At 49.3% G+C, this 25321-nt stretch overlaps 6 protein-coding genes across 6 annotated transcripts; 4 read left to right on the forward strand and 2 right to left on the reverse strand.

The window, feature by feature from the left end:
- Positions 1-225: 225 nt before the first annotated feature.
- ACLA_060540 (lipase ROG1 family protein) lies at positions 226-3490 on the forward strand (the record flags this gene model as incomplete). Its single annotated transcript, XM_001273524.1, has 3 exons — positions 226-407; positions 473-1366; positions 1471-3490. The coding sequence occupies 3 exons, from the start codon at positions 226-228 to the stop codon at positions 3488-3490; spliced, it is 3096 nt and encodes a 1031-aa protein (XP_001273525.1).
- Positions 3491-3893: 403 nt separating this feature from the next.
- On the reverse strand, positions 3894-4984 carry ACLA_060550 (inositol monophosphatase family protein; the record flags this gene model as incomplete). The annotated part of the gene is made up of 4 exons (XM_001273525.1): positions 3894-3905; positions 3957-4572; positions 4726-4807; positions 4861-4984. The coding sequence occupies 4 exons, from the start codon at positions 4982-4984 to the stop codon at positions 3894-3896; spliced, it is 834 nt and encodes a 277-aa protein (XP_001273526.1).
- Positions 4985-5798: 814 nt separating this feature from the next.
- ACLA_060560 (protein HGH1) lies at positions 5799-7154 on the forward strand (the record flags this gene model as incomplete). The annotated part of the gene is made up of 4 exons (XM_001273526.1): positions 5799-5802; positions 5974-6077; positions 6157-6270; positions 6342-7154. The coding sequence occupies 4 exons, from the start codon at positions 5799-5801 to the stop codon at positions 7152-7154; spliced, it is 1035 nt and encodes a 344-aa protein (XP_001273527.1).
- A 628-nt stretch (positions 7155-7782) lies between these two features.
- Positions 7783-10163, forward strand: ACLA_060570 (transcription factor IIF subunit TFG1; the record flags this gene model as incomplete). The annotated part of the gene is made up of 4 exons (XM_001273527.1): positions 7783-9141; positions 9234-9539; positions 9594-9837; positions 9919-10163. The coding sequence occupies 4 exons, from the start codon at positions 7783-7785 to the stop codon at positions 10161-10163; spliced, it is 2154 nt and encodes a 717-aa protein (XP_001273528.1).
- A 412-nt stretch (positions 10164-10575) lies between these two features.
- ACLA_060580 (tetrafunctional fatty acid synthase subunit FAS1) lies at positions 10576-16904 on the reverse strand (the record flags this gene model as incomplete). Its single annotated transcript, XM_001273528.1, has 2 exons — positions 10576-11061; positions 11112-16904. The coding sequence occupies 2 exons, from the start codon at positions 16902-16904 to the stop codon at positions 10576-10578; spliced, it is 6279 nt and encodes a 2092-aa protein (XP_001273529.1).
- A 2612-nt stretch (positions 16905-19516) lies between these two features.
- On the forward strand, positions 19517-25226 carry ACLA_060590 (trifunctional fatty acid synthase subunit FAS2; the record flags this gene model as incomplete). Its single annotated transcript, XM_001273529.1, has 3 exons — positions 19517-20033; positions 20112-25057; positions 25116-25226. The coding sequence occupies 3 exons, from the start codon at positions 19517-19519 to the stop codon at positions 25224-25226; spliced, it is 5574 nt and encodes a 1857-aa protein (XP_001273530.1).
- Between the last annotated feature and the right edge of the window lie 95 nt (positions 25227-25321).

Here is a 25321-nt window from a genome sequence, read left to right on the forward strand (position 1 = left end):
TGGTAGGTATTTAGTACAACTGTACAAGTAGTCAAGCAATGCTTAATGATAAATGAATACTTCGTAAGCTTCTGTCCCTTACAGCACTCTTAATGCAATCGTTATCTTTTACTCCTATGGAAGTCTACTGCTTACTTACTTCATTGATCTATCCTACGATGAAGCTTTTCGAACTTGGAAATGATTTTCTATCATTATCAACATAGAAATGACCTTCTCTAATCAATGTTCATCACACCACGGTCCTATTTGGATTCACAGACTCCTGATCACTCCTTTTCTAAACCGAGTCTCTTGAGGTTTCACTCAATCACTGGGTGGCAGCCAGATTCTGCACAGAAAAGGAGAGCTATCAATATGTTATTATTACATCAAGCTGGCAGTGTCCGTGTAGGTGAAGTAATAAGGTCGGTTCTTTCTGGTGTAACCAAACCCATGTTTCTCGCATACCTTGCCCATGATACTGACCCAGTGGTTTCGAAAACAGATATACACTGACCTACACACCATCCGCCGATCCATATCCCATTCCGACCGAGTTGCATGTCAAGGTCAAGAATACTTCTGCTATTCCGCTCCGCGCCGCATATCTTCATGGACCGTATACTCTGTACACCTCCTGCTACCCTTCAGGCTTTGATCCGAACACCCATGTCGACGGGAAAGATAAAGAGGAGATCCCTCAATTTGAACCTTACCTCAAAGCTGGGGGAAGTTGGAAAGCAGTCATACCTATACCGAAGCACCTCCATCGAAAGCTGCCAGTCGATTCTGACAACCAACAGAGCGTGACGTGGGTAATTGAGATCATCTCCCAGGTAATTTTTTCGACCACGGCTGTTGTCAATTACGAACTACTTGTGAGTCGCGATGACGGATCACCAGCGCAATCCCTGACCGGTGGAGCGTCAGTCGGGAAGCATAGACAGGCAGCCCAACTGCGGGATCACATGGAACCCGGAATAAGAGGAAAACAAATGCTCGCCCGTAAGGGTGTTTTCTCACAAGCTATTTCCTTGAATATAGATGACACCACCAGTCTTTGGAACACCCCCCCTTTCCCATCTGAACACGACCCTCATGGAGGGAAGCGACCCCAAGATTCACGCCAACAGGTAGCCAATGCTGGATCGACGCAAGTGGCTGAAAATCTTGCAAGCACCCAGCGGAATTCGCGTAGGAAGAAAGTCCATCTTGTCGTTTTAACTCATGGTCTACACAGCAATCTTGGAGCAGATATGCTTTTCCTCAAAGAAAGCATTGATGCCGCAGCCAGAAAACCTAAGACCTCCCAAAAAAGGTCGAGCTGCAAAACGGGACACCACGTTGAAGGGCACAATTCTGCTTCTTTGACATCTCCAGTCGGGTAAGCCTTCAAATCTCATACAATTGCAGGCCCATGAGCCGATTTTGCTATGGCTGGATTCTTCTGACTCCTTTTTGGTCAATATCTCACGAACCTGCATATAGTGAAGATGATCAATTTGATAATCACGATCCTGACGACGAGCTAGTAATAGTTCGAGGCTTCTCTGGGAATGCAGTGCGCACTGAGCGCGGTATACAATATCTTGGCAAGCGTCTGGCAAAATACGTATTGTTTATGACATATCCCGACCAACCATATATGCCTCGCAAAAAAACAAGGTCAGGGGCATGGTCTGGATCATTCAACACTTGGAAGAGCGGAAGAGAAACCGAAGAGAATGCCACCTGTAACCAACACATATACACAGATGAGGAACCCGGCGATCACCGTTCCTATCGGATTACCAGTATCAGCTTCATTGGTCATTCCCTCGGTGGTCTTATCCAGACTTATGCTATTGCCTATATCCACAAACATTCGCCAACATTCTTCGATCTAATTCGGCCAATCAATTTCATCGCGCTGGCAAGCCCTTTCCTTGGTCTGAGCAATGAAAATCCTATGTATGTTCGCTTCGCTCTCGATCTCGGTCTTGTCGGCCGGACAGGCCAAGATTTGGGCTTGAGCTGGACTGCGCCTAGAGTTCGGAGTGGCTGGGAGGCCATGATCGGCGGCAAAGGCATGTCCGCGAAGTCGCGTGAACGCCCTGAGGATGGACCAAAGCCATTGCTGAGGGTACTGCCTTGCGGTCCAGCTCATGAGGCATTGTCAAAATTTGACCGTCGCACCGTCTATTCCAATGTGGTCAACGATGGAATCGTTCCTTTGCGAACTTCGTGTCTACTGTTTCTGGACTGGAGAGGTCTAGAGCGAGTTGAAAAAGCCAGAAGAAAGAATGGGCTAGTCGGTACAATGGCTGAATGGGGTTGGGCAGAACTGACTGGTGCAAACTCCATACTTCCTCAGCCAACTCGATCTCCATATGATAACGGGACACTTATTTTCAGGGAGAACAATGATGAGAGCAACACCGTCACCCCTTTGTCGGAAGAGAGTCGCAAACAGGCGAACACTGCTAATGGCTCGTCCATCGCTGGCTCTTTGGACTCGGTCACTGGCAGTTTATCAAACCGCGAGCACCGACTCCATGTAGGTGACTCGACAGAACGTCATGGGACAAAGGAGCCTTCAATTCAAGCCCCAACCAGCCCGCTGAGCAGCCTTTTCTCGATTTTCCGGGCAAAAGAAGTAACCAACAAGTCCGATTCTTCCTTTGGGTACAAGCATACCAAGATATACAAGCGTAGCCAAACTCTGAGCACTTCATCTGAGCTCGACCAAGCGTCGGTTGCTGCACCTCTTCTTCATCAGGAGTCTCTCTCGCAAAGCTCCGCTTACGAGGGATATATGCCTCACACCCCACCAAGAACTACCTTTTTTGAATCAGCCGGTGATCTTCTTATGCCACCTATCCCACCGATTGAGTTTATCTTGGACCCTGATTCCAGACCAAGGGCGATATTTCATGACCGGGTCTACCATCCCGAGGATATACCTCCTCCACTACCCACGAAACGCAAGACAGCGCCACTGAGCGCATTCGAAAGAAAGGTCATGGGAGCCCAGGGGGATCCGACAGGGCTCCAGAAGTCTCTGGCTACTGATATAACTGAGACTAGCGGGCTAAGAGTTGAGGAGAAAATCGCAAGGTCTTATCATCGCGAAATGTCATGGCGTAAGGTTCTTGTTCGTCTCGAGCCCGATGCGCACAATAATATTATCGTGAGGCGCATGTTCACCAACGCGTACGGATGGCCTGTAATAAAACACCTTGTTGATAGCCACTTTGGACAGGATGCTTTGGCCCAAGGTCAGAGCTCTTTAGGAAGAGGCACCCAGAGGGCAGATTCATCCATGATTCCAGCTTGCGACACTGGGAACAAACATCAATCGCAGACTGATTTTCTGCATCAAGAAGTGCACTCTTCCACTCTCAGCACAGTTCCAATCGGCCTTCCAATGACGTCCATTCATACTCACACCCAGTCTGAAATTTGTGAAAATATGGCAAGCTCAAATATAACAGGAAGTGAGTGCCACCGAGTGCTGAACACTGACTGAACGCCGATTACATTGTGTCACTAAGAGATGAGACACCTGAAAATGTTAACTATACCACTTGATCACTCATGTTGCAGGCAGGCGCCTGGGAATCACAACATGAATGTGATTAGCTTGTACGATATTCGGGACAAGGAAGTACTCCCAGAATATGAGACACCACTGGATTTATTCTGTAGTTAAATCAACATGCTGAGCTGTGCGTGAAGGCTGCATGACCGCATATACAGTGTAGCCATATAACTTTGGCCAGATTTGAAGAGTTGTGTCTGGGCAAGATCAAGAGTCCATAACCCTCCATGATGTACCACCTTTACTGTAATTCCAGCTCATTTCGACTAGTACCAAGGTTTGCCCAACCTTCGAGCCCTGGATCCTTCGCTGCGTACTTCAGGAGTACCAGTCAATATTTAAACTGTCCTTGAACGCAACCCCAGAATTCTTCAATTAGTTCCCTCTGACCTACCTGGCCCGGGGATGCCCTGACAGCTAGGTACTTTCGCCCATCAACACTAGCCTTCCAATTTCCAGGGTTTCCGTCGACGATCATACCCCCGGCTTCTGTCAAGATTATCCAGCCGGCGCAGACGTCCCATGCCCAGCAGCCACCTTCCCAGTACAAGTCAAGATGCCCGGCTGCCACAGCGCAGAGATTCATTGCAGCAGACCCCATACTACGCATCGAGCGTACCATTGCGCCGCCCTTGTCTTTAGTCTGGCCGAGCTTTTCGAATGTTCGCACTTTGATCTCCCAGTTTGCGCCTGTCCTCTCCGAGCCCCATTCAATACCAATCAGTGCATTCTCAAGCCCGTGCAGTGGTTCGAGATTCTCCCTATTGAGCGGAAGTTTGGTACTTTGATTCAAATACGCCCCCTGTCCGCGAATGGCGGAGTAGAGCGTCTTGTTGAACGGATTGTAAACAACTCCGACGACTGGTACGCGATTAACAGCGAAGCCGAGAGATACACAGGCATATGGGAACCCATGAACAAAATTGACAGTGCCATCAATGGGATCCACCACGAATGTCGGGGCATCAGTCAACAAATTTGCAGGATCATACGTCTCCTCGCCATGAAAGCTGCAGTCCGGACGAATAGCAACCAAGAATTAGTCTTTGCGTTGGTTCTCGTTTTCCAGCTGGGGAGGAGGGAGGGAGGGGAAGAAGGGGGACCGGGGGGGGGGGATCCATCTCATGTGCCTCGAGTAGATTGGTCCAGATGAAGGAGCTCACTTGTAATCCGGGTATCTCTCAGCTAACACTGTAGATATCATGGTCTCGACTGCACGGTCATATTCAGTGACCAAGTCAGCACCTGTGAGCAGAGTCAGTAATGATAGATCGGTCAGGGACTGGGATAGGGCTGACTATTCTTCTTTGACCCAGTACTTCCTGTACTTGGTAAGGCAGTGGTAATGATTTCCCCAGCTCTGTAGGCTATCTGGATTAGAGAATCATGGATCTCTTTGAGGTCAATATGTTCTGTGCTCATTGTATTGGTTCTTGTCTTCGTTACGTCTGTTGTCAGGGGGACTTCAATAGTTGGTAATATGACAATACTGTAGGGAGATCGATGACGAGTGATCTTAAGAGTCTAGGTGATAGAATTTAAATTGAATGATGAGGGTTGGAGTCTTAAGGTTATATTTATTGTTCCTCCTTTTCTCTATTTTTCATTACCCCACTTGAACTCGACATCTACATATTCACGTTACTTTTATAATTGAAAAAGATACCTTTACTACCAGATAATGAGTACCAGTAGCCCAGCAGTATCCATCTGAGCACCGATATCGACATCCTGATCACAACAAGTATCTGAGTGTCGGTACATACTTCTTAGGATGTACCCCTCCAGATTACTATCAGGAACCCCACACAGGTCACGTCACGTACAGAAATGTAAAGAAGAATCTCCGTTCTCCGCACTAAAATTTTTCCTAGGAGGCATTCGAGGTGTGTGTTCGGGGTTTGGACTAGCATATATCGTATCTACAAGCTACCTCAGCCGTTGATCCTTCTTGCATTGAATCTTGTTATTACATTTATATCTGCTCATCGAAACTCGTGCTATTTAAAGTCCCTCCTTATCCTCTACCTTAGAAGCTTGTGTGACCACCTGGGTTGACGATAAGAATACCCCTCATTATGCCAACCGAATTAGAAGAAGTGAGTCGATCGAGCCCCTCTGACATATGGGTACAAGGGAATAAATTCAAAGAAACAAGGAAAGAAGGACGCATACACTGGGCGAGAGGCAGGGTGCAGCGGTACCGGTCTTTGGATTGAACTTCTATCCGCTGAAAATGAGTGAGGAAAGCTGACCTGCACTCTTCTTCCACCTTGGATTTAGCTTGTCGAATTCCTTCACCATGGAAACACTCAGATAAGACAAATTGGTAGAAGCACCTATTCCGACAGAAAGTCGAGAATCGAACATCATTCCTCTGGATCACATATTGACGTGCATTGTCTGCCCAGCCTGCGAAAATCTTGTTGGCTTCTCAACAGCTCAACCAGATTTGTTCAAACGTCACCAGCTTCTGCCCGTGCGTGACTTAAAGCTTCTGGTCCGGGATTATACTGTTAGTAACATGAAGACTGGCAAGACGATCAGCTGGAGTTTCTTAGTTGATATTCTAATGATCATGGAACGCCGAATAGCCCATCGCAAAAAATGCCCTGACCATTCTCATCAACCTCTCTTCAGACGAGGAAGTGTTGGCGAACCTTGCAGGGGACGATGCATTTTTAGAGACTCTAATGGTAAAAATCACGGTATGGACCCGAGCAGTCTGCGTGTTTGGCGCTGAGGAATATCTTATCTGTGCTGATGACTGTAACAACAGAGCGTCAAGGAGCCACATGCGGATGACATTGCCATGCTGTTTGCCAATCTTGCCAAATCCGATACATTAAACCGACTCATCTCGATGAAACGACGGACTGCAGAGCCAGTATCGACCTCTTCCATGGCAATCGATCAATTGATGGATTGTTTTGTGAAAGGTGCAGGGGGAGCCTTGAACAAAAATGCCCATTTCGACTATCTCTCCTACTTATTCGCCGATCTGTCCAAGTCCGAGGAAGGGCGCGCCTATTTCACCTCCAGACAAGGTTATGATGATGTCGTTCCTGTAACCAAACTGACCGTCTTCACTGAGCACGAGAGTACAATCCGCCGAAAAGGTGTCGCCTCAACGATTAAGAATGTTGCATTCGACATTCCTTTCCATCCCACCCTCATCGCGGAGGATGAAGCCAACCTACTTCCTTACATACTTCTCCCGATCACAGGGCCAGAGGAGTTCAGTGAGGAAGAGTCAATGGCTATGTTGCCAGACCTCCAATTACTCCCACCCGACAAGAAGCGAGATAGTGATAACAGCATCATCGTAACACATCTCGAGACACTAGTATTGCTGACGACCACACGAAAAGGTCGGGACAAGATGAGAGAAATCAGTGTGTATCCCATCATTCGGGAATGTCATCTTCATGTTGATGACGACGACGTGCGCGAAGCTTGTGACAGACTAGTCCAGGTGTTGATGCGTGACGAAGAGGGTGAGGGAACAGGTGGCTCACCTGCGATCGAAGGAAGTTCGGATCAGCATCATTCCGAACAGAATGATGATCAAAAGGTTGTGGAACTATTTTGAGCGTAAATAACGGCTTCCTCCGCATACTTGCAGCCTCCTACTCAAAGGACACCAAAAATGTATTTCTGCTGAAGACACAATGGTCATGTCGACTCTTTATGCTGTATATTCCTAGGATTTCCTGCTTGGTGTTGAGGGCTGCGGTTTGTTCTGAATGGAGAATAGGATATGGAATTACACTGCCCTCGCATCTTTCGAGCCTCAATAAGTCGAAGACCCACTAAGTCCGACTCCCCAGTTGACTTTGTAGTGAAAACCCAGTGCGTTGCATCAAAATTCCTATAGGAAATCCTCTGTAGGTTGGATCGGTAGTTGTAGTTAGAGATTAAGTAGTAGGTAATGTACATTACCTGGGTACATAGTCAACGAAGCTTACATAATAATCAAGTGATCTCCCCGTCACATCACCAGTGGAAACTTAGACATACACCTACAAAAGAATGCGTTATCTTTAGTGCTTTTCAGCGAGGAGCGCCTTCCACCATCCATCTTGCCAACATAGCTAGAATCCTCGTCGTATTCATCATCAAGAACGTCATCTAGAACCCCAAAAGAACGACCGCCTATACCTTCTCGCGATCTTCTTTCACCCTGCTATCGAAGTACATCTGAACAGGTCTGGATCGCTATGACTTTGCCTTCTAACGATCCAAAACCACGGCCCCCTACGAGATCCCAGGGAGCTCCCATGATGCGGATTCGTCGCCCCAAGGTTGCAGATCCTCTAGTAAGGCCCAAGAAACGACCCGTCCCCAACCCAGCAGGTCCTTCTAAATCATCAAGTGGGACAACCGCAAAGCCCATGACAAGCCGTCCCGGGTTCTCTAATGTTAAACCATCTGCTCAACTGGAAAACCCCATCTTCGCCGCCCCGAAGAATGATTTCACGGTGAATGGATTCAGCGGCCATCTGCTTACCGACACTTATGTGGACTATCCTGTGGTGACTACGAAACGAGCATTGCGGGAGGGCTTGAAACACCACATAGCGCGGTTTGCATCCAAAAAGCCAATCGATCCCCGTGATGAGTCCCAGTTCACTCGCCCTGTCCGACTGCAACGTCGAGATCCCCGAGCAAAGACGCAGGAAATCAACCAAGACAAGGACGGGCAACCGACACAAAAGTTTACTTCTCACTTCGGCCAACAGCTGGGCGAGGCGGAGAGAGAGGAGCTGGAAGCCAGAAAACTTGCGAGAGAGAAAGAGCGCGCCGAAAATTTGGCACAAATAGCCCCCTCTGCTGGGTCGGCGCCCAAGCGAGCCAATGCGCCAAAACAAAAAACGCAGCAAGTATCGAAGACAGACATGACTCCGGAAGAGATTGCTAGGACGCGAATCAAGTACGAAGAAGCTCTTCCTTGGCATCTAGAGGACTTCGATAACAAGAACATTTGGGTGGGAAATTACGAGGCTGCATTGTCCGAAACACATGCTGTTTTCATACCCGAAGATGGGAAGATGAGAATGATACCAGTAGAGAAATGGTACAAATTCAGTGCCAAGAATCAATTCAGAGCCTTGACCATAGAGGAAGCGGAAAGATTTATGGCCAAAAAAGTCAAGGATCCCAGGTGGTTTATGGAGAAACAACAAGAACAAGCGCAGCGCAAAGAGTTGGAACAATTTGCAAAACAACGGAAGGTATATGCTGGCAAACAGGGTACCCCGGCTGGAGCTGATGGGCTGGAAGCGGGCGAAATGGATTTTGAGGAAGACCGGTTTGCAGACGATGAAGAACATGATGATCTCTTTAATGAAGACGAGGAAACCAAAGCTGCAGAGAAGCGGATCAAGCAGGATCAGTTGAAGGCAAATGTTTTCGACTTGAAAGACGAGAAAGAGTACGAAGAAGAAGAGCTCAGAGAAAAGAGAGAAAGAGAAGCTCGCCGCGTACTTGGTAAAAAAGTGCGCAAAGCGCTCAAAAAGAGAGAGAAAAACTATGATTACAGCAGCGGCTCCGATGCCAACCCATACTCAGATGAAGAGGTACGGAATATTTTCATTCTTTGTTCATTCTTTTCGTTTTATTTGGCTGTCACTCGACGAGTAACCCGCTAACTGGATGCCTATCTCCACAGAGCTCCGATGAAAGTGAAGCTGAACGCTTGAAGGAGGAGGAACGTAAGGCTGAGGAAGAGAAGAACAAAAAGGAACAAGGACAGTCATCGAAGGGAAATGTAACGCCGTCTGGCCGTGCAAAGCATATCGATGCTTTGAAGAAAGGACCAGCTGCTGCACCACGAAAACGGCTCGGCTCGCCGAATGTATCAGATGCAAGTGGTACGGATACCTCTCGCAAAAAGGTGAAGAATAAGCATCCGTCCACCCAACCACCTTCTCAAACAAGCTCTCGGGTTCTGTCGCCCGCCGCACCTTCGGGGCAGGTAAGCTTTTCCCACCTCAGTAGCATGTTGATTCCATTCGTTAAGACTGCACAGGCTGGTAAAAAGCGCGTCCGGAACATGTCTGGTGGTGTTGCGGGCTCGGTTAGCGACGCTGATGGAGGCGCTGGCTCTGGCGCGGAAATGAGCGAAAGTGGCAAGATAAAGAAATTAAAGCTCAATCCTCCCTTGGGCATCTCTCAGAATGGCACACCTCAAGGATCTCGAGCTGGCAGTCCAACACCTTTGGGCGGCAAAGGTCTGTCGGGGAGTCGTGCCAGTAGCCCTGATTCATTAGGGGGTAAGTACCATCTCTCGCGCCTCCACTTGTCATGCTGAACTTGCTTCACACAAAGATTCACGGGACTTATCATGCATACAGGCCACAATCGTGTTTCCACACCAGGGCCGTCCGGCAATCTAAGCTTCCCCACTCCAGCAGAGATACACGCCGCCATACCCCAATCTGGCATACTGAGCAGCGATTTGTTGAGAATCTTTCGACCTCGCATCGGCGAGTCCAAGGAGAACCATCGGAAATTCATTGCGATAGTCAAAGACGTGGGGGTCTATGGCAAGGAAGATCGGCTGTTACGGCCAGGCACGCTGAAACCTGGTCAAAAATGAATGAGATTTTGACCGCACTTTCAAAAAAGAATCTCGGTGATCCGTCTGTCAAGGCAACGACGTGGTTGATACCTGATGGTCAACTGGTCTGGTTCACCATCTGATAATCTCCAATTCTACTCTTCTTGACATTATTATATCGCGAAAACAGAGTACTAATGCGTTTGCGCGCGCCAATATAAATGACAATGACGGCAGTACCTGGAGTTGATCTCAAATAAATCCAATTCAAGTTGAAATCTAGAACGCACTATTCACACGCTCATTTGCACACTGAAATCTGTATTTAAAACTATAACTTGAATTGTGGGCCGAGTACATCGTGAGAATAGCACCCAACGCTAAGGAAAGCATTACAGAAAAGGAAAGACAAGAACCACAATACTTCATGCAAGTATCCCCTTTTGAAACTTTAGGCAATGCCGGGTCCTGTTGTGCGTGGGTTGTTCTCGCCACCTTCCTCATACTTGTCCCAATTGGCCAAGATGTGAGCAATGCGAGGAGAGTTTGTGAGTCTGTAAACATCTTCGAAGTATTCCTTTGTGATCTCGAAAGGCCGGGCAGTAACATTAGGGATGTACTTGCCGATCAACTTGCTTGGATCAATGGTGGTCTTATTGATCTTCTTCAGCAAGAACGATCTGAAAGGTTTCACGCCAGAACGGAGGAAGGTGCTGTGGAAAGGCACATCGATTCCTCTGAGCGGAATGGTTGCGAAACCTCGCTCCAATGTAATAGGTCTGGGTTTGGACTCGGTTTGCTTGACACACTCTTGGATGATCTTAACTAGGTGAGCTTTGACATCGTCCAAAGACATGCTCTGCATAAGGGCGGGAATGTCGATATTCTGAGCCTTCAGGTAATTGAGCAGGTTCGTGAGGCAATCGAGAGCACGAAGCTGTTGACGTTAGAATTGTGTACGTGACGAGCATGGAACAGTGAACTTACATCTCCAGCGGCAACATATTGCATGTTTGCAACATTGTAGTTGACGATCTCCAACAACCAACCGGTCTGCTCGGTGATATTCTCGACGACATACTGCAGGGCTTGCTCATTGAAGGTTTTCGAAATTCGGCTAGGATTGACAGCACACATCGAGTAGTTTGAGCGACCTTGTTCGTCTCGTTCAACGGCAACCTGCATAGTCAAACCACGATAGAAGACGACGGACACCAAACTTTCAATAGGCATGACATCCGCAAGAGCAGCAAGAGCTGAATATTCGCCTAAGGAATGGCCAGCAAAGCTGCTGTCTCGTTGAACGAGGCCCTTGGAGCGCATGTCCTCAAAGCTTGCCTTTTCCATGAGTGTTAGCGCTGGCTGTGTAAATTGAGTCGCAGAAAGGAGTCCAGATGGTGACCGGTAGGTGTAGGATGTTGTGTTTTCATCGATCTCCTTGAATATCTTCTCTGACTTGATCGTCCCATCCGCATTCACTGTCTCGAAGGTCATAGCCATGTAATTTTGGCGAATGGCTTTGCCTCGAGGTCCCCCGAAATAGACAGTGAGTTCCTTGGGGTTGTTCTTCACAATGTCAATGATGGAAAGACCATAGTTCTCAATGAAATGACGGTCTGCGCGATCCCAGACCTCCCTGGCGACAGGACTGCTGCTGTACAATTCCATACCCATTCCCTGCTCCTGGGAGCCCTGGCCAGTGAAGACGTAGGAGGTAACAGGTTGTTCGACCTCGGCTTCTCCAAGAAGAACCTTGTCTTCGGTTTCCTTGTTGCTGGCTTCCACTTTAATGATTTTACGACCCGCCACCATACCAACGTGCTGCAGCTTGACTGTAATCATATCGTTGGGGAGAACCATACCCACAAGTGAGACGTGGAAGCCTCGAACACGACCAATATTGTTTTCAGCAGCCCAAGTCTCAACGAAACTGCGAACAGCAGCGCTGGTGTACATGCCGTGCGTAATCGTACCAGGAAGATTGGCATAGCTGGAAAAGACACGGGAGACATGGATAGGGTTGTAATCGCCCGAAACTCGAGCGTAGGTTTCGTTAGAAGCTGGAGCACGCAGAACCAGAGGAGTTTTCCCACTGAGAGGGATGGGGTTCTCAAAATAGACTGGCTGTTCAATGGACGTTCCATTGCGCTGGAGGTAATCAATAACGGGATTGCCATGGGAGATGCCGGCCTCATAGTCCACCGATGCAACTTGGATGACTTCCTTTGTGGGAAGCTCAAGGAGAACTTGACCGACTGTTTGAACATGGCTAAAGACGGTCTTGTTCTTAAATCGATTCAAGCTCTGAAGACGGAAAGTCAAGGTTTGGCCGAGTAGCTCGACGTCGGGTTCATCCAGTCGGAACCACTCCTTCGACCGCAAGACTGCCACATCCCTGCTTGAAGCGAGGTGAACTTGCATCGGGACTTCGTCTTTGCGTTGGAAGGTGTTCTCGAAGTCAAGATAAGCCCCACGGTAAAGGAACTGACTGGTCACATGCATAATCGGTTGACCGTCTCTGAGAATGGTACCACAGACTTCAACCATCTTTCCTGAATCCTGATTGATCACAGCGTTGATCTGGGCAGTTGTGTCCAAGACATCTCCCACTTTGAGGGGTTGGGCTCCAGGGACCATCTTGAAACCATTCGAAAGATGAACCAGTTTCAACAGGTCTCCATCGATTGTCCGCGGAAAAATAGGCTTCGTGATGGCCTTCCAGCCAACAACAATGGCGAAATCCATGGGGGCAAAAACTTCCTTTCCAGGCCTTTCGACGAAAGCCTCTCCAGTGTTGCCAACCGCATGCACAAAGTCAGCTACCGCTTGAGCGGTGATAGTCTCTCGACCACCATTGAAAGTTGCAGTCGTGGGGGTGTCGAACGGGACATTCTTGCTACCGAACCAAACACGATAGTAGAACTCCTTTATGTGGTCGTTGCGGCCATCCATGACTTCCCGAATGGGGGCATAACCAGCCTCGGGATGATAGGTGAACAGGAAGGTCAAAGGAACCACGCCACTCTCGGCAGTCCTGCCCTCGTAGAGAGTGAGACTGATTTGTTTCTTGTCATTCATCTTGACCTCTACTGTCTTAACGAGTTTGCCAGATTGATAGGGCTCCCTGACAATGATGGTTGTCTTGGAAGGATCGTCCGGATATACGACCTCCACGTACATTCCGGGTGTGGGCGCGACGATGCGCTTCATTGGGTTTGCCTGAAAGCGGTGGTCTTGAACAAAGACGTCTGCCAGGAACATAGCATGTCTCCAGGAGTAGGAGTTGCCAGCGAGAAGACGTAACCAGCGATCAAGATCCGGCAGATCGGCAGAAGGAGAGGAGGATAGCCGATAGCTCATCTTGTTCGCGTCTTCCGAAATCGTGAGTCCATCAATGTCCAGCTCGCCACCGGTCTCACTGAGCCGGCCCCCGAAGTATTCGATGACAGGAATTTTAGCTTCATCGCCACCGTACACGTCTAAAAGAAGACCCTTGATATGTCCTTGGTGAATACCGTCCAAGATGTCTTTGACAGGTTCGTCGATGGTGTTGGAGAACTTAGCGGCCATCGGGCCATGCAGAATACAAGTTCTTCCAACGTCTTGTCCGAAGACCGCCTCTAGATTTTCGCTTTGCCAAAGAGAGTCTTTCTTGAACCAGTACTCAAAGTTCTCGTCCAATGCCGGAACAAACGGCACGGGCTTCTGTCCACGACGCTGACAGAGCAGAAGGAAGTGATGAACATCCTGCGCGTTGATCAATTGTGTCGCCGTTTCAGGATATGTTGCCAAGATATTGTCAACAGTTGGGTAGGGCGTATCAAGTTCAGAATAATTCTGAAGAAGAGAGACTTGCTCTCCCGTGGTGGTGAAGCGCTCTTCAACCCGACGAATGAAATCGCCGGCCAGCTTCTTTAAGGAGTCATCAATCCAGCGCGACTCATGCTTCACGTACATGAGGTCCACCATACGATGAACCACCTCGGCGTATGTCATGTCCTCAAGATCGACAGCGTCACCGGCAGCATTGCGACCAAACCACACTTTGTGGAAATCGTCGTTCAGCTTTTTAATGATATAGTCACGCTGCTTCTTGAGTTCGGGCACACGCTTCGCCTTGTCAAGCTTGAAGATCTTCTGGTCCATCTCATGCCAAAATAAGACGCCCCTTGTTGCCAACTTGTGGATGGGTTCTCCCATCTCAGAGAGGACAGTGACCACGCCACCAGCGGGACCCTTGTACGTCTTCTCCCAGTCCTTGTCATCCAAGCCAGGTGCGTCGGCAATTGCTTTCTTGGCGTTCTTGGATGTGTGCGCTTCTTTAGCGATCATCATCCGACTACCAAACAAGCAACCGTCGAAGGGCATTGGCGGGTAGCCAAAACTCGACGACCAGATTCCAGAAAGATACGGGTAAGTGTCCTCAGCGCCACCGAAGCCGCTACCAGCGACGAGAACAATATTCTCGCAACGTCTGATGCGGCTGTACATCTGAAGAATGGGTTGATGGAAGTCTTCAAATGAATGATGACCGCCACCACGTCCACCGGTCCACTGAAGAATGACAGGGAACTTAGGGTTGGCTTTGGCAATGTTGATGACTTGCTGAATGGCATCGACTGAACCTGGTTTGAAGGCGATGTGCTTGATACCTAGGGTTTCAATGTACTCGTTCGCGACCTCGATCGATGGCACACCAGCGCCAATTGTAAGGCCTTCGATAGGGAGTCCATCCGCTCTCAATTTCTCGATTAGAGGAATCTGCCAAGCCATGGCTCGAGGGTTGACATAGATCAAGTTGACCGTGATACCACGACCCGGCGGAATGGCTTTCTCAATCTTGGAGATGGCTTCGGTCATCGTCTTCCCGTTGTAATAACCACCACCAGCGAGTTCGATGTGATAGCCGGCATTCATGGTGGCCGCAACGAAGTCCCAAGCCACCGTTGTCGGTGTCATTCCGGCGACCATGATAGGTGGAATACCCAGAAGACGGCTCATCTTCGTGTCAACAAAAGTCTGGCCCGTGGCGTTCTTCACCAGACGAGGACCATATTCCTTGACCCAATCAATGGCGTATTGAACAGAGTCCTCATCTCGGTCGAACAACTCCGGCTTGTACCCGATTTCGGCGTTGGTGCCATCCATGGCCCCAGCAAGAATCACCCGGACTCCAGTGCCATCCTTATTGCGGTTGGTCAGGACACCAAGACCGGAAATTCCGCCAGGCCCAAAGTCCACAATATGGGTGGCCATGGGGAAGACCGTGGCCTTCTCCCAGTTGACAGCATCGTGTGTGATCATGCGAACCAGAGCTGGCACAATATTGACGTCGCCATTTTGCCGTAGATCCTCGCCAGTTTTGGTGTCATAGACAGGGATAGCCAAAGACTTGGCAGGAATCTCAATGTCCTCGAGATCCTCCAGAATGCGATCATATGCCGAATAGAGGTATTGGCTGTGGAAGGGCGCGGTGATGGGTAGGAATCGGTTGACAAAGCGCACCTTGCGCTGTGTGAAGGGCACACGATTCTGGTCCAAACCCGTGGGAGCCTTGACTTTGCGAAGGCGCAGGTTGAGACCATATAGGGAGAGAGGTGGACCCGTCACCACGAAATTGCGAGCACTGTTGACCAACGAAATAGAGATGTGGCGATCGGCAGGAAGATGTTCGTTTGTGGTGTCAATGTGTTCCTGAACAGCAGACCGTGGCAGATCCCGAATGGACAACATAGGAGTGGGTGTGCCTTCACCATTCTCAATGGAATCCTGCAGGACTGAGGGAGCGATTGAGGTCCGTGGGTAGGCCTGTTGACTGCGGAGACCAATCCAGAAGAGCATAGTCAAGGCGTCTTTGGCTGCCTTTTCAAACCCCTCCCATGTGGTAGCTGAGGCAATAGCTGCAGCTGTGACCACACCCTGGGAGTGACCAGTAGTTCCGCTGAACCTCTCCAGAACCTCGCCAGGCTGTCTGCCCAGGACCTTGCACGTCACCACGAAATGGGCCAATTGCACCAGACCAATCAATGGCAGACTCACGGGAGCTGCGACCAAGTAGTCAGTGTCAGGTTGCGAATCGCGATCCTGTAGCCACTGAATGATGTCCAGTCCTTTTGGATAGAGCTTGCTGGCCTCGGGCTCCCTCGAGAGCGACTGCAACAAGTCCGCGGATGAAGAAATCAAGTCTTCCACGAATGATGCATAAGTTGTGTAGATCTCCCTCAGTTCGTCAAAGTATTCTTCAATGTTGCCCTGACCACCGAAAACCGAGTAGACACTGGCTTTCTCTTCCGACGCAGCTCGGAGCAGTGCCGAATCATAGGGCTTGGTCGGTCGTCCTGCAGCGGCTCTTCCTGCGTAATAGGCTCCAACCACCAGGGCTTTCTTGGCAGTGATTCCTGGGAGAGCGGCAGCAACCGCGTGGACGTCGTTCCCGCGCATAAAGGCTCGCTCAAATTCATTGAGCGTGAGCTTCAAGACTTCTAGACCAGTTCCCTGTGCGTCGTCCTCGCCTTCCTCAACCTCATGCGCAACGTGACTGATGTACCGAGCTACGAGCTCCGCCACAGAGGAAGGTTCATCATCCTGAGCGAGCTCGTCTGTTGGTTGGGGAAGGGACGCCGTGAAAGAATCTTTTAATTGTGTCGCGTAGAAATGGAGGGAGGTAGGCACGAGAAAAGAGAATTCAAGCGATCCATGAGTCAGAGTAAGGGGTCTCAACGACTGCGAGGAACGTGGCGTGTTGATACCCGTTTGAGGGCCAGTCGATGTTCCGTACATCTTCTTATCGTGCGCTTGTGTCTGTCTCTATGCAACTGAAGAAAGGAGGGTGAAAGCGGCGAAGTCACACAAGAAGTTCTGTAGATCATGAACCATTAGAGACAAAATTGCAATCAAGGGCTTACGAATAAAAAAAAAAAGAAGAGAGAAAGAGACAAAAATATCCTCCTCTTCCCCGCCCCCCGGCTCTTTTCTTTTTCTGCCTCGACCTTTGTTCCTCTCCTTCTCGAACGGCTTGAAAGATTGATACTCATGCTCTCTTTCGCCGAAAATGCAAGAAAGAAAATAGGGAACTCAGAGACTTGGATAGGAACAATTGGCCCTTACCTGCTTTTTCACGGAATTAGAAGTACCAGCTGGTCCACGGTCCAGCGAAGTGGGAAAGGATAGAGGATGGAAATCCGACGACCAAAGAACAAGGAATAGGACGTAAAGAAGGAATTAAAAAAAATAAATCTACAATATAGAGATTAAGGAGCACAAAAGGATATACTCCACAAGAGTTGAACAAGCAAAAGAAGAAGATGGGGAGAAGGGAGAAAAAAAATTGTAGATGTAAGTAGTCTACTCCCAGGTCGAGGTATTGGTACCTTAGGTACTAGGTGAGTATGTATGGAGTCTTGAGATTAAAATAACCTATTATTGGCTGGAGAAGGATGGGATGGAATAATACCTAATAATAATACCAATTATAATCTGCACCAAGCCAAGTTACTTAACTACTCCGTACAGAGTACTTTGCTAGAATTTCTTTGACCTTACCCACCAAAACATTGGATCCAAACATATTGGGTATTGATAATCAGTACAATTGATAATCATGCCCTTGTAATATCCAACAAACACTAGTCCTCTGTACTTCATGTTGTATTTGGCTGTGTTCAATACGTTGACAGCTCTATGATAATAATGAGCTTAGTTGGTTCTGGTACCTGCCGAGTATACCTTACTCCTCGTTGTAATACTGTTACAGCTTAGACTAATCCCCAGTCATTCTGTCATCGTGAGGGTTCCCAGTTACTCAGTAGTAGTTAGACTAGGTAGACCCATTTAGTGAAGGACCAGATCAAAAGGATGTTGAAAACCGGCCGGAAGGAGGGAGAAATTTCCTCAGTTTTGGGGCTGGTTGAATGGAAACAGCCCCAATGAGGCATGGCGCGTATTATGACTTCCCCAAAGGTCCAAATGGTTGGGTTGACCCGATGAATCCGATAGATGGGAGTTGTGACCATACCAGACAGACGGTAACGTATTGCTCACTAATACAGTTTTGGTAAGAATGAATACTACTACGTAGGTACCTCTTAAGAGTAGTTAAGGTACCTAAATTATCTACTTCTATGACAAACGGCAAGCCGACAGCAGGATCCGTTGGAGATGGAATATGATTACAGTTGATACCTAGGTACTTTGTATAAGGAGGACCAAGGGGAGAAGTCAAGACTTTCTTATTATGAATCCCCCCCCAAAGCTAGTACTATCGTAGATAAGTACTGACTACTGACAGATATCTGTAGTAGCTAATTCCATTCAGGAGACCCAACCTCAGCAGAAATTCAAGAACAATCTCAGTCTTTCTTACAGTCTTTAGTCCTTACCCATCAGGATCATAAGATGTTGCCCTATAGATAGTAATCATCTTTACTCTCTACAGAGTACTTCTTAAGTACTACTCACAGACTATCTACTAGTAGTCTAGACTCTAGTCCCCCTAAGAGCGATCCACCCTGTCAGCCAACCTTTGAGAAGCCCACCCCAACAACACTCACCAAATACTCATCCCTCACCACTACTCACCAGTAATTCTTGTCTTTTTCCCATCCTTTCTCCAACAAACTCTTTTACCTTACTGTACAGTGTCCAGTACTCCTTACTTGTTTCCATTATTGTTACTCCATGGGGGATAATGGGTCAACACAATGTTCATACTGAAGTAAATGGATGAATGTACTTGTGGGATATGACTTACTCTGTAGACCAACAATTGTAATCCTACTGGTGTACCTGGTTCAGACCTGAGGCATCCATTCCTTTCCCCATCATTCATTAAGGTCTTCATAGCTCATACCCGACCTTACCTATTATTATACCCGTTGGCCATTCCTGTAAATTTCAAGATCAACTTTTTTTATTCCCTTTGGCCTGCTTGGGGAAGCTAAGGAAACATACCGTCTCCACCTGCTTGTGGTTTCGAGCTGGGGGGGGTTTCCATCTCTCCGTTGGTTATTTTTATTTTTTTGAAAGGTTCACTCACCTTCGTCTTTAAAATTTCACCCACTTGTATCGAAGATTAGAGTCTAAACATAGAGGGGATTAGGCCATGATCTCTCTATAGAAGCTCAATTTTCTATTGAACTGTGCTAACTTCTTCATCATCTTTACTTTCAGGTCATTGACCCTGTTATTCTTCTTCATTTCCAGTTACTATTTTTTTTAATTGACATTCTTGATTCCACTTCCATCTGTCACTTGTGGTACCCCTCGGACAGTCTCCCTAAACGACGACTTCACTCCCCTCTGGAAAAGCTCCGTGCCGGCAGCACTTGGAGACTTTCGTTCATCGACCGCCCAAAAACCCATATCGTCGTTGATACACACCTACAACCTCAATCATGCGACCTGAAATCGAACAGGAACTCGCACACACCTTGCTGGTGGAGCTTTTGGCTTACCAGTTTGCATCCCCAGTGCGGTGGATTGAAACTCAAGATGTGATTCTTGCAGAGAAGAGAACAGAGCGGATTGTGGAAATCGGTCCTGCTGATACCTTGGGTGGAATGGCTCGGAGAACGCTTGCATCCAAGTATGAAGCATATGACGCGGCCACCTCGGTGCAACGACAGATCCTCTGCTACAACAAGGACGCAAAGGAAATCTACTATGATGTCGATCCTGTCGAAGAGGAAGCCGAGGCACCAGTAGCCAGCACTCCGGCTTCGACTCCTTCAGCCTCAGCCCCTGTTGCCGCTGCGACTGCCGCTCCTCCTCCTCCGAGTGCTGGCCCAGCTGCGGCCGTCGAAGATGCCCCGATCACTGCCGTTGACGTTCTCAGGACATTAGTTGCACAGAAGTTGAAGAAAGGCTTGTCGGATGTCCCTCTTAGCAAAGCAATCAAAGACTTGGTCGGAGGTGAGCCCCTTACTACTCCTCAGCCTTTTAAGAAGAAGAATCTAGAACATTTGGGCTGATTATCCCTTGTTTGAACAGGTAAATCTACATTACAGAACGAGATTCTCGGAGACTTGGGCAAGGAGTTTGGATCTACACCAGAGAAGCCCGAGGATACACCCTTGGATGAGCTAGGTGCCTCGATGCAGGCGACCTTCAATGGCCAGTTGGGCAAGCAGTCGTCATCTCTCATCGCTCGTCTGGTCTCTTCGAAGATGCCCGGAGGATTCAACATTACCGCTGTTCGTAAATATCTTGAGACGAGGTGGGGTCTGGGGTCGGGCAGACAGGATGGCGTTCTCCTGCTTGCCTTGACAATGGAGCCCCCGTCTCGTATTGGATCTGAGGCGGATGCCAAGGCGTATTTGGATGACGTGACCAACAAGTATGCTGCCAGTGCAGGCATTAGTCTCTCGGCGCCCACAGCTGGCGGCGACAGTGGTGCTGCTGGTGGCGGCATGCTTATGGATCCAGCCGCGATCGATGCTTTGACCAAAGATCAACGCGCACTCTTCAAACAGCAGCTTGAAATCATTGCGCGCTACTTGAAGATGGACCTACGCGCTGGTCAAAAGGCTTTCATCACTTCTCAGGAAACCGAGAAAGCTCTGCAAGCGCAGCTGGATCTCTGGCAGGCGGAACATGGCGACTTCTACGCGTCTGGCATTGAACCAGCGTTTGATCACCTCAAGGCCCGTGTTTATGATTCGTCTTGGAACTGGGCTCGCCAGGATGCATTGAGCATGTATTACGACATCATCTTCGGAAGACTCAAGGTTGTCGATCGCGAAATCGTCAGCCAGTGTATTCGTATCATGAACCGCTCCAACCCGCTTCTCCTTGACTTCATGCAATACCATATCGACAATTGTCCCACCGATCGCGGAGAGACGTATTACCTGGCGAAGGAGCTCGGTCAACAACTTATCGAGAACTGCAAAGAAGTCCTTGGAGTCGCCCCGGTTTACAAAGATGTCGCCGTCCCCACCGGCCCTCAGACAACCATCGATGCTCGAGGCAATATTGGGTACAAGGAAGAGCCTCGGGCAAGCGCTCGGAAGCTGGAGCACTACGTCAAGCAGATGGCTGACGGTGGTCCTATCTCAGAGTACAGCAACCGGACCAAGGTGCAGAACGATCTCAAGAGTGTCTACAAGCTGATCCGCAAGCAACATCGCATGTCCAAAGCGTCTCAACTTCAGTTCAACGCGCTTTACAAGGACGTCGTTCGTGCTCTGAGCATGAACGAGAACCAAATCATGCCACAGGAGAGTGGTCAGGGCAAGAAAGCCGGCCGGGGTGGTGTCAAGCGCAATGGTGCCCCTCAAGTTGGCAAAGTGGAGACGATACCCTTTTTGCATCTTAAGAAGAAGCATGAGCATGGCTGGGAATACAACAAGAAGCTCACAGGTATCTATTTGGATGTTCTCGAGTCCGCTGCACGGTCGGGTCTCACCTTCCAGGGAAAGAACGTTCTGATGACCGGTGCTGGTGCTGGCTCCATCGGAGCCGAGGTTCTGCAAGGTCTGATCAGTGGCGGTGCCAAGGTGGTTGTCACGACAAGCCGGTACTCCCGGGAGGTCACTGAATACTACCAGGCTATGTATGCCCGTTATGGTGCACGCGGCTCGCAACTCGTCGTGGTGCCGTTCAACCAGGGCAGCAAGCAAGATGTGGAAGCGTTGGTCGACTACATCTATGATACGAAGAAGGGCCTCGGCTGGGATCTGGACTTTGTCGTACCCTTCGCGGCCATTCCAGAGAATGGTCGGGAGATCGACTCGATTGACTCCAAGTCTGAACTTGCCCATCGTATCATGTTAACCAACTTGCTGCGACTCCTGGGTTGCATCAAGAGCCAGAAACAGAGCCATGGCTTCGAGACGCGGCCAGCCCAGGTAATCCTTCCCCTTTCTCCTAACCACGGCACATTCGGCAATGATGGTCTCTACTCCGAGTCCAAGCTTGCCCTTGAGACTCTCTTCAATCGCTGGTACTCGGAGAATTGGAGCAACTATCTTACCATCTGCGGTGCCGTCATCGGATGGACTCGAGGCACCGGTTTGATGAGCGGTAACAATATGGTCGCGGAAGGCGTGGAGAAACTTGGAGTTCGCACGTTTTCGCAACAAGAAATGGCATTCAATCTACTTGGCCTCATGGCACCCGCAGTCGTCAACCTTTGCCAGCTTGACCCTGTCTGGGCTGATCTCAACGGTGGCCTCCAGTTCATCCCAGATCTGAAGAGCCTTATGACCAAGCTCCGAACGGACATCATGGAGACCAGTGATGTTCGTCAAGCGGTGATCAAGGAAACCGCGATTGAGAATAAGATTGTCAACGGGGAGGACAGCGAAGTACTTTATAAGAAGGTGATCGCAGAGCCCCGTGCGAACATCAAGTTCCAGTTCCCCACTCTGCCTGACTGGGAGAACGACGTCAAGCCTCTGAACGAGTCTCTCAAGGGCATGGTCAATCTCGACAAGGTGGTGGTTGTGACAGGTTTTGCAGAAGTTGGACCCTGGGGTAACTCGCGCACCCGTTGGGAAATGGAAGCCTATGGCAAATTCTCACTGGAGGGCTGTGTTGAGATGGCTTGGATCATGGGCCTGATCAAACACCACAATGGTCCTCTAAAGGGCAAGGCTTATTCTGGGTGGGTCGACGCGAAGTCTGGCGAGCCAGTCGATGACAAAGATATTAAAGCCAAATACGAAAAGCATATTCTGGAGCACTCTGGCATACGACTCATTGAGCCGGAGCTCTTCAAGGGCTATGACCCGAAAAAGAAGCAACTTCTTCAAGAGATTGTCATCCAGGAGGACCTCGAGCCTTTCGAAGCTTCCAGAGAAACTGCGGAGGAGTTCAAGCGCGAGCATGGCGATAAGGTTGAAATTTTCGAGCTCCCTGAATCTGGGGAATTCACTGTTCGTCTTAAGAAGGGAGCCACCCTTCTGATTCCCAAGGCTCTGCAGTTTGATCGCCTCGTGGCCGGTCAGATCCCCACTGGATGGGACGCAAAACGATACGGCATTCCTGACGACATCATTGAGCAGGTTGATCCGGTCACCTTGTTTGTGCTTGTTTGCACGGCTGAAGCCATGCTGTCGGCCGGTGTCACCGATCCTTATGAGTTCTACAAATATGTCCACCTGTCTGAAGTTGGTAACTGTATCGGTTCAGGTATCGGTGGCACCCACGCCCTCCGAGGAATGTACAAGGATCGCTATCTTGACAAACCGCTCCAGAAGGATATCCTGCAGGAGTCTTTCATCAACACAATGAGCGCTTGGGTCAATATGTTGCTTCTTTCCTCCACTGGCCCAATCAAGACACCCGTCGGAGCCTGTGCTACCGCTGTGGAGTCCGTCGACATTGGTTATGAAACGATCGTGGAAGGCAAGGCCCGTGTCTGCTTTGTTGGTGGTTTCGATGACTTCCAAGAGGAAGGATCGTATGAATTCGCGAACATGAAGGCCACCAGCAATGCAGAGGATGAATTTGCTCACGGTCGTACCCCACAAGAAATGTCCCGACCCACAACTACTACGCGTGCTGGGTTCATGGAGTCGCAGGGTTGCGGTATGCAGCTCATCATGAGTGCGCAGCTTGCCCTGGATATGGGTGTGCCGATCTATGGTGTCATTGCCCTCACTACGACCGCAACAGACAAGATCGGTCGCTCGGTCCCCGCTCCTGGCCAAGGTGTTCTGACCACTGCCCGAGAGAACCCAGGCAAATACCCGTCGCCATTGTTGGACATCAAGTATCGTCGCCGACAGCTGGACCTGCGCAGGAAGCAGATCAAGGAATGGCATGAGTCGGAGCTCCTGTATCTCCAGGAAGAAATTGAAGCCATGAAGGCCCAAGGCCTTGAATCATCTGAGGTGGCTGAATACACACAGGAACGTGCCCGCCACATTGAGCGTGAGGCCATTCGACAGGAGAAGGATGCCCAATTTAGTCTGGGTAATAACTTCTGGAAGCAAGATTCTCGCATTGCGCCCCTCCGCGGTGCACTTGCCACTTGGGGTCTTACGGTCGACGATGTCGGTGTGGCTTCGTTCCACGGCACTTCCACAGTTGCGAATGACAAGAATGAGTCCGACGTTATTTGCCAGCAGATGAAGCATCTGGGCCGTCAGAAGGGCAACGCCCTTCTGGGAATTTTCCAGAAGTACCTTACCGGCCATCCCAAGGGTGCCGCCGGCGCATGGATGTTCAACGGTTGTCTGCAGGTTCTGGACAGTGGTCTGGTACCTGGCAACCGGAATGCAGACAACGTGGATAAGGTCATGGAGAAATTCGATTATATCGTTTATCCCAGCCGCAGCATCCAGACCGATGGCATCAAAGCATTTTCGGTCACGTCTTTCGGTTTCGGCCAGAAAGGTGCCCAGGTCATCGGTATCCACCCCAAGTATCTCTATGCAACCCTGGATCGGGCTCAGTTCGAGGCCTACAAGACGAAGGTCGAAGCGAGACAGAAGAAGGCTTACCGTTTCTTCCATAACGGCTTGATCAACAACAGCATCTTCGTTGCTAAAAATAAGGCACCTTACGAAGATAAAATCCAAAGCAAAGTCTTCCTGAATCCCGACTACCGCGTAGCCGTTGATAAGAAGACCTCGGAGCTCAAATTCCCGTCGGCGCCGCCCAAGGCGAGTGACCAAGATTCTCAGAGCACCAAGCAGATGGTTGAGTCCCTCGCGAGAGCCCATGCCGAAGAGAATTCTAAGGTCGGTGTCGACGTGGAAAATATCGATGCAGTCAACATCGAGAACGAAACCTTTATTGAAAGGAATTTCACCGTCAGCGAGCAGGAGTATTGTCGCAAGGCCCCCTCGCCCCGGTCATCCTTCGCCGGACGTTGGAGCGCAAAGGAGGCTGTTTTCAAGTCCTTGGGTGTGTCCAGCAAGGGTGCCGGCGCCCCCCTGAAAGACATTGAGATCTTGACCGATGCCCATGGTGCTCCTGTGGTCAATGTAAGTTTGTTCCAGCGTCATGACATTTCGCGATGAGTTCTCAGCTAACCACTTGTAGCTTCACGGTGCTGCGGCCGAGGCTGCCAAGCAAGCTGGTGTGAAACAAGTGAGTGTCAGCATCAGCCACAGTGATTCTCAAGCTGTGGCGGTTGCTGTTTCGAAGTTCTAATGGTTCCACGGGGTTCATACGGTGATACTTTCTTACTATTTCGTGATATAGATTACTGGTGTACTGGAAATCTTCTGTACTTAGATTAGTGAAAT

The sequence above is a fragment of the Aspergillus clavatus genome, genomic scaffold, assembly GCF_000002715.2.
Source record: "Aspergillus clavatus NRRL 1 1099423829796 genomic scaffold, whole genome shotgun sequence".
Lineage (NCBI taxonomy): Eukaryota > Fungi > Ascomycota > Eurotiomycetes > Eurotiales > Aspergillaceae > Aspergillus > Aspergillus clavatus.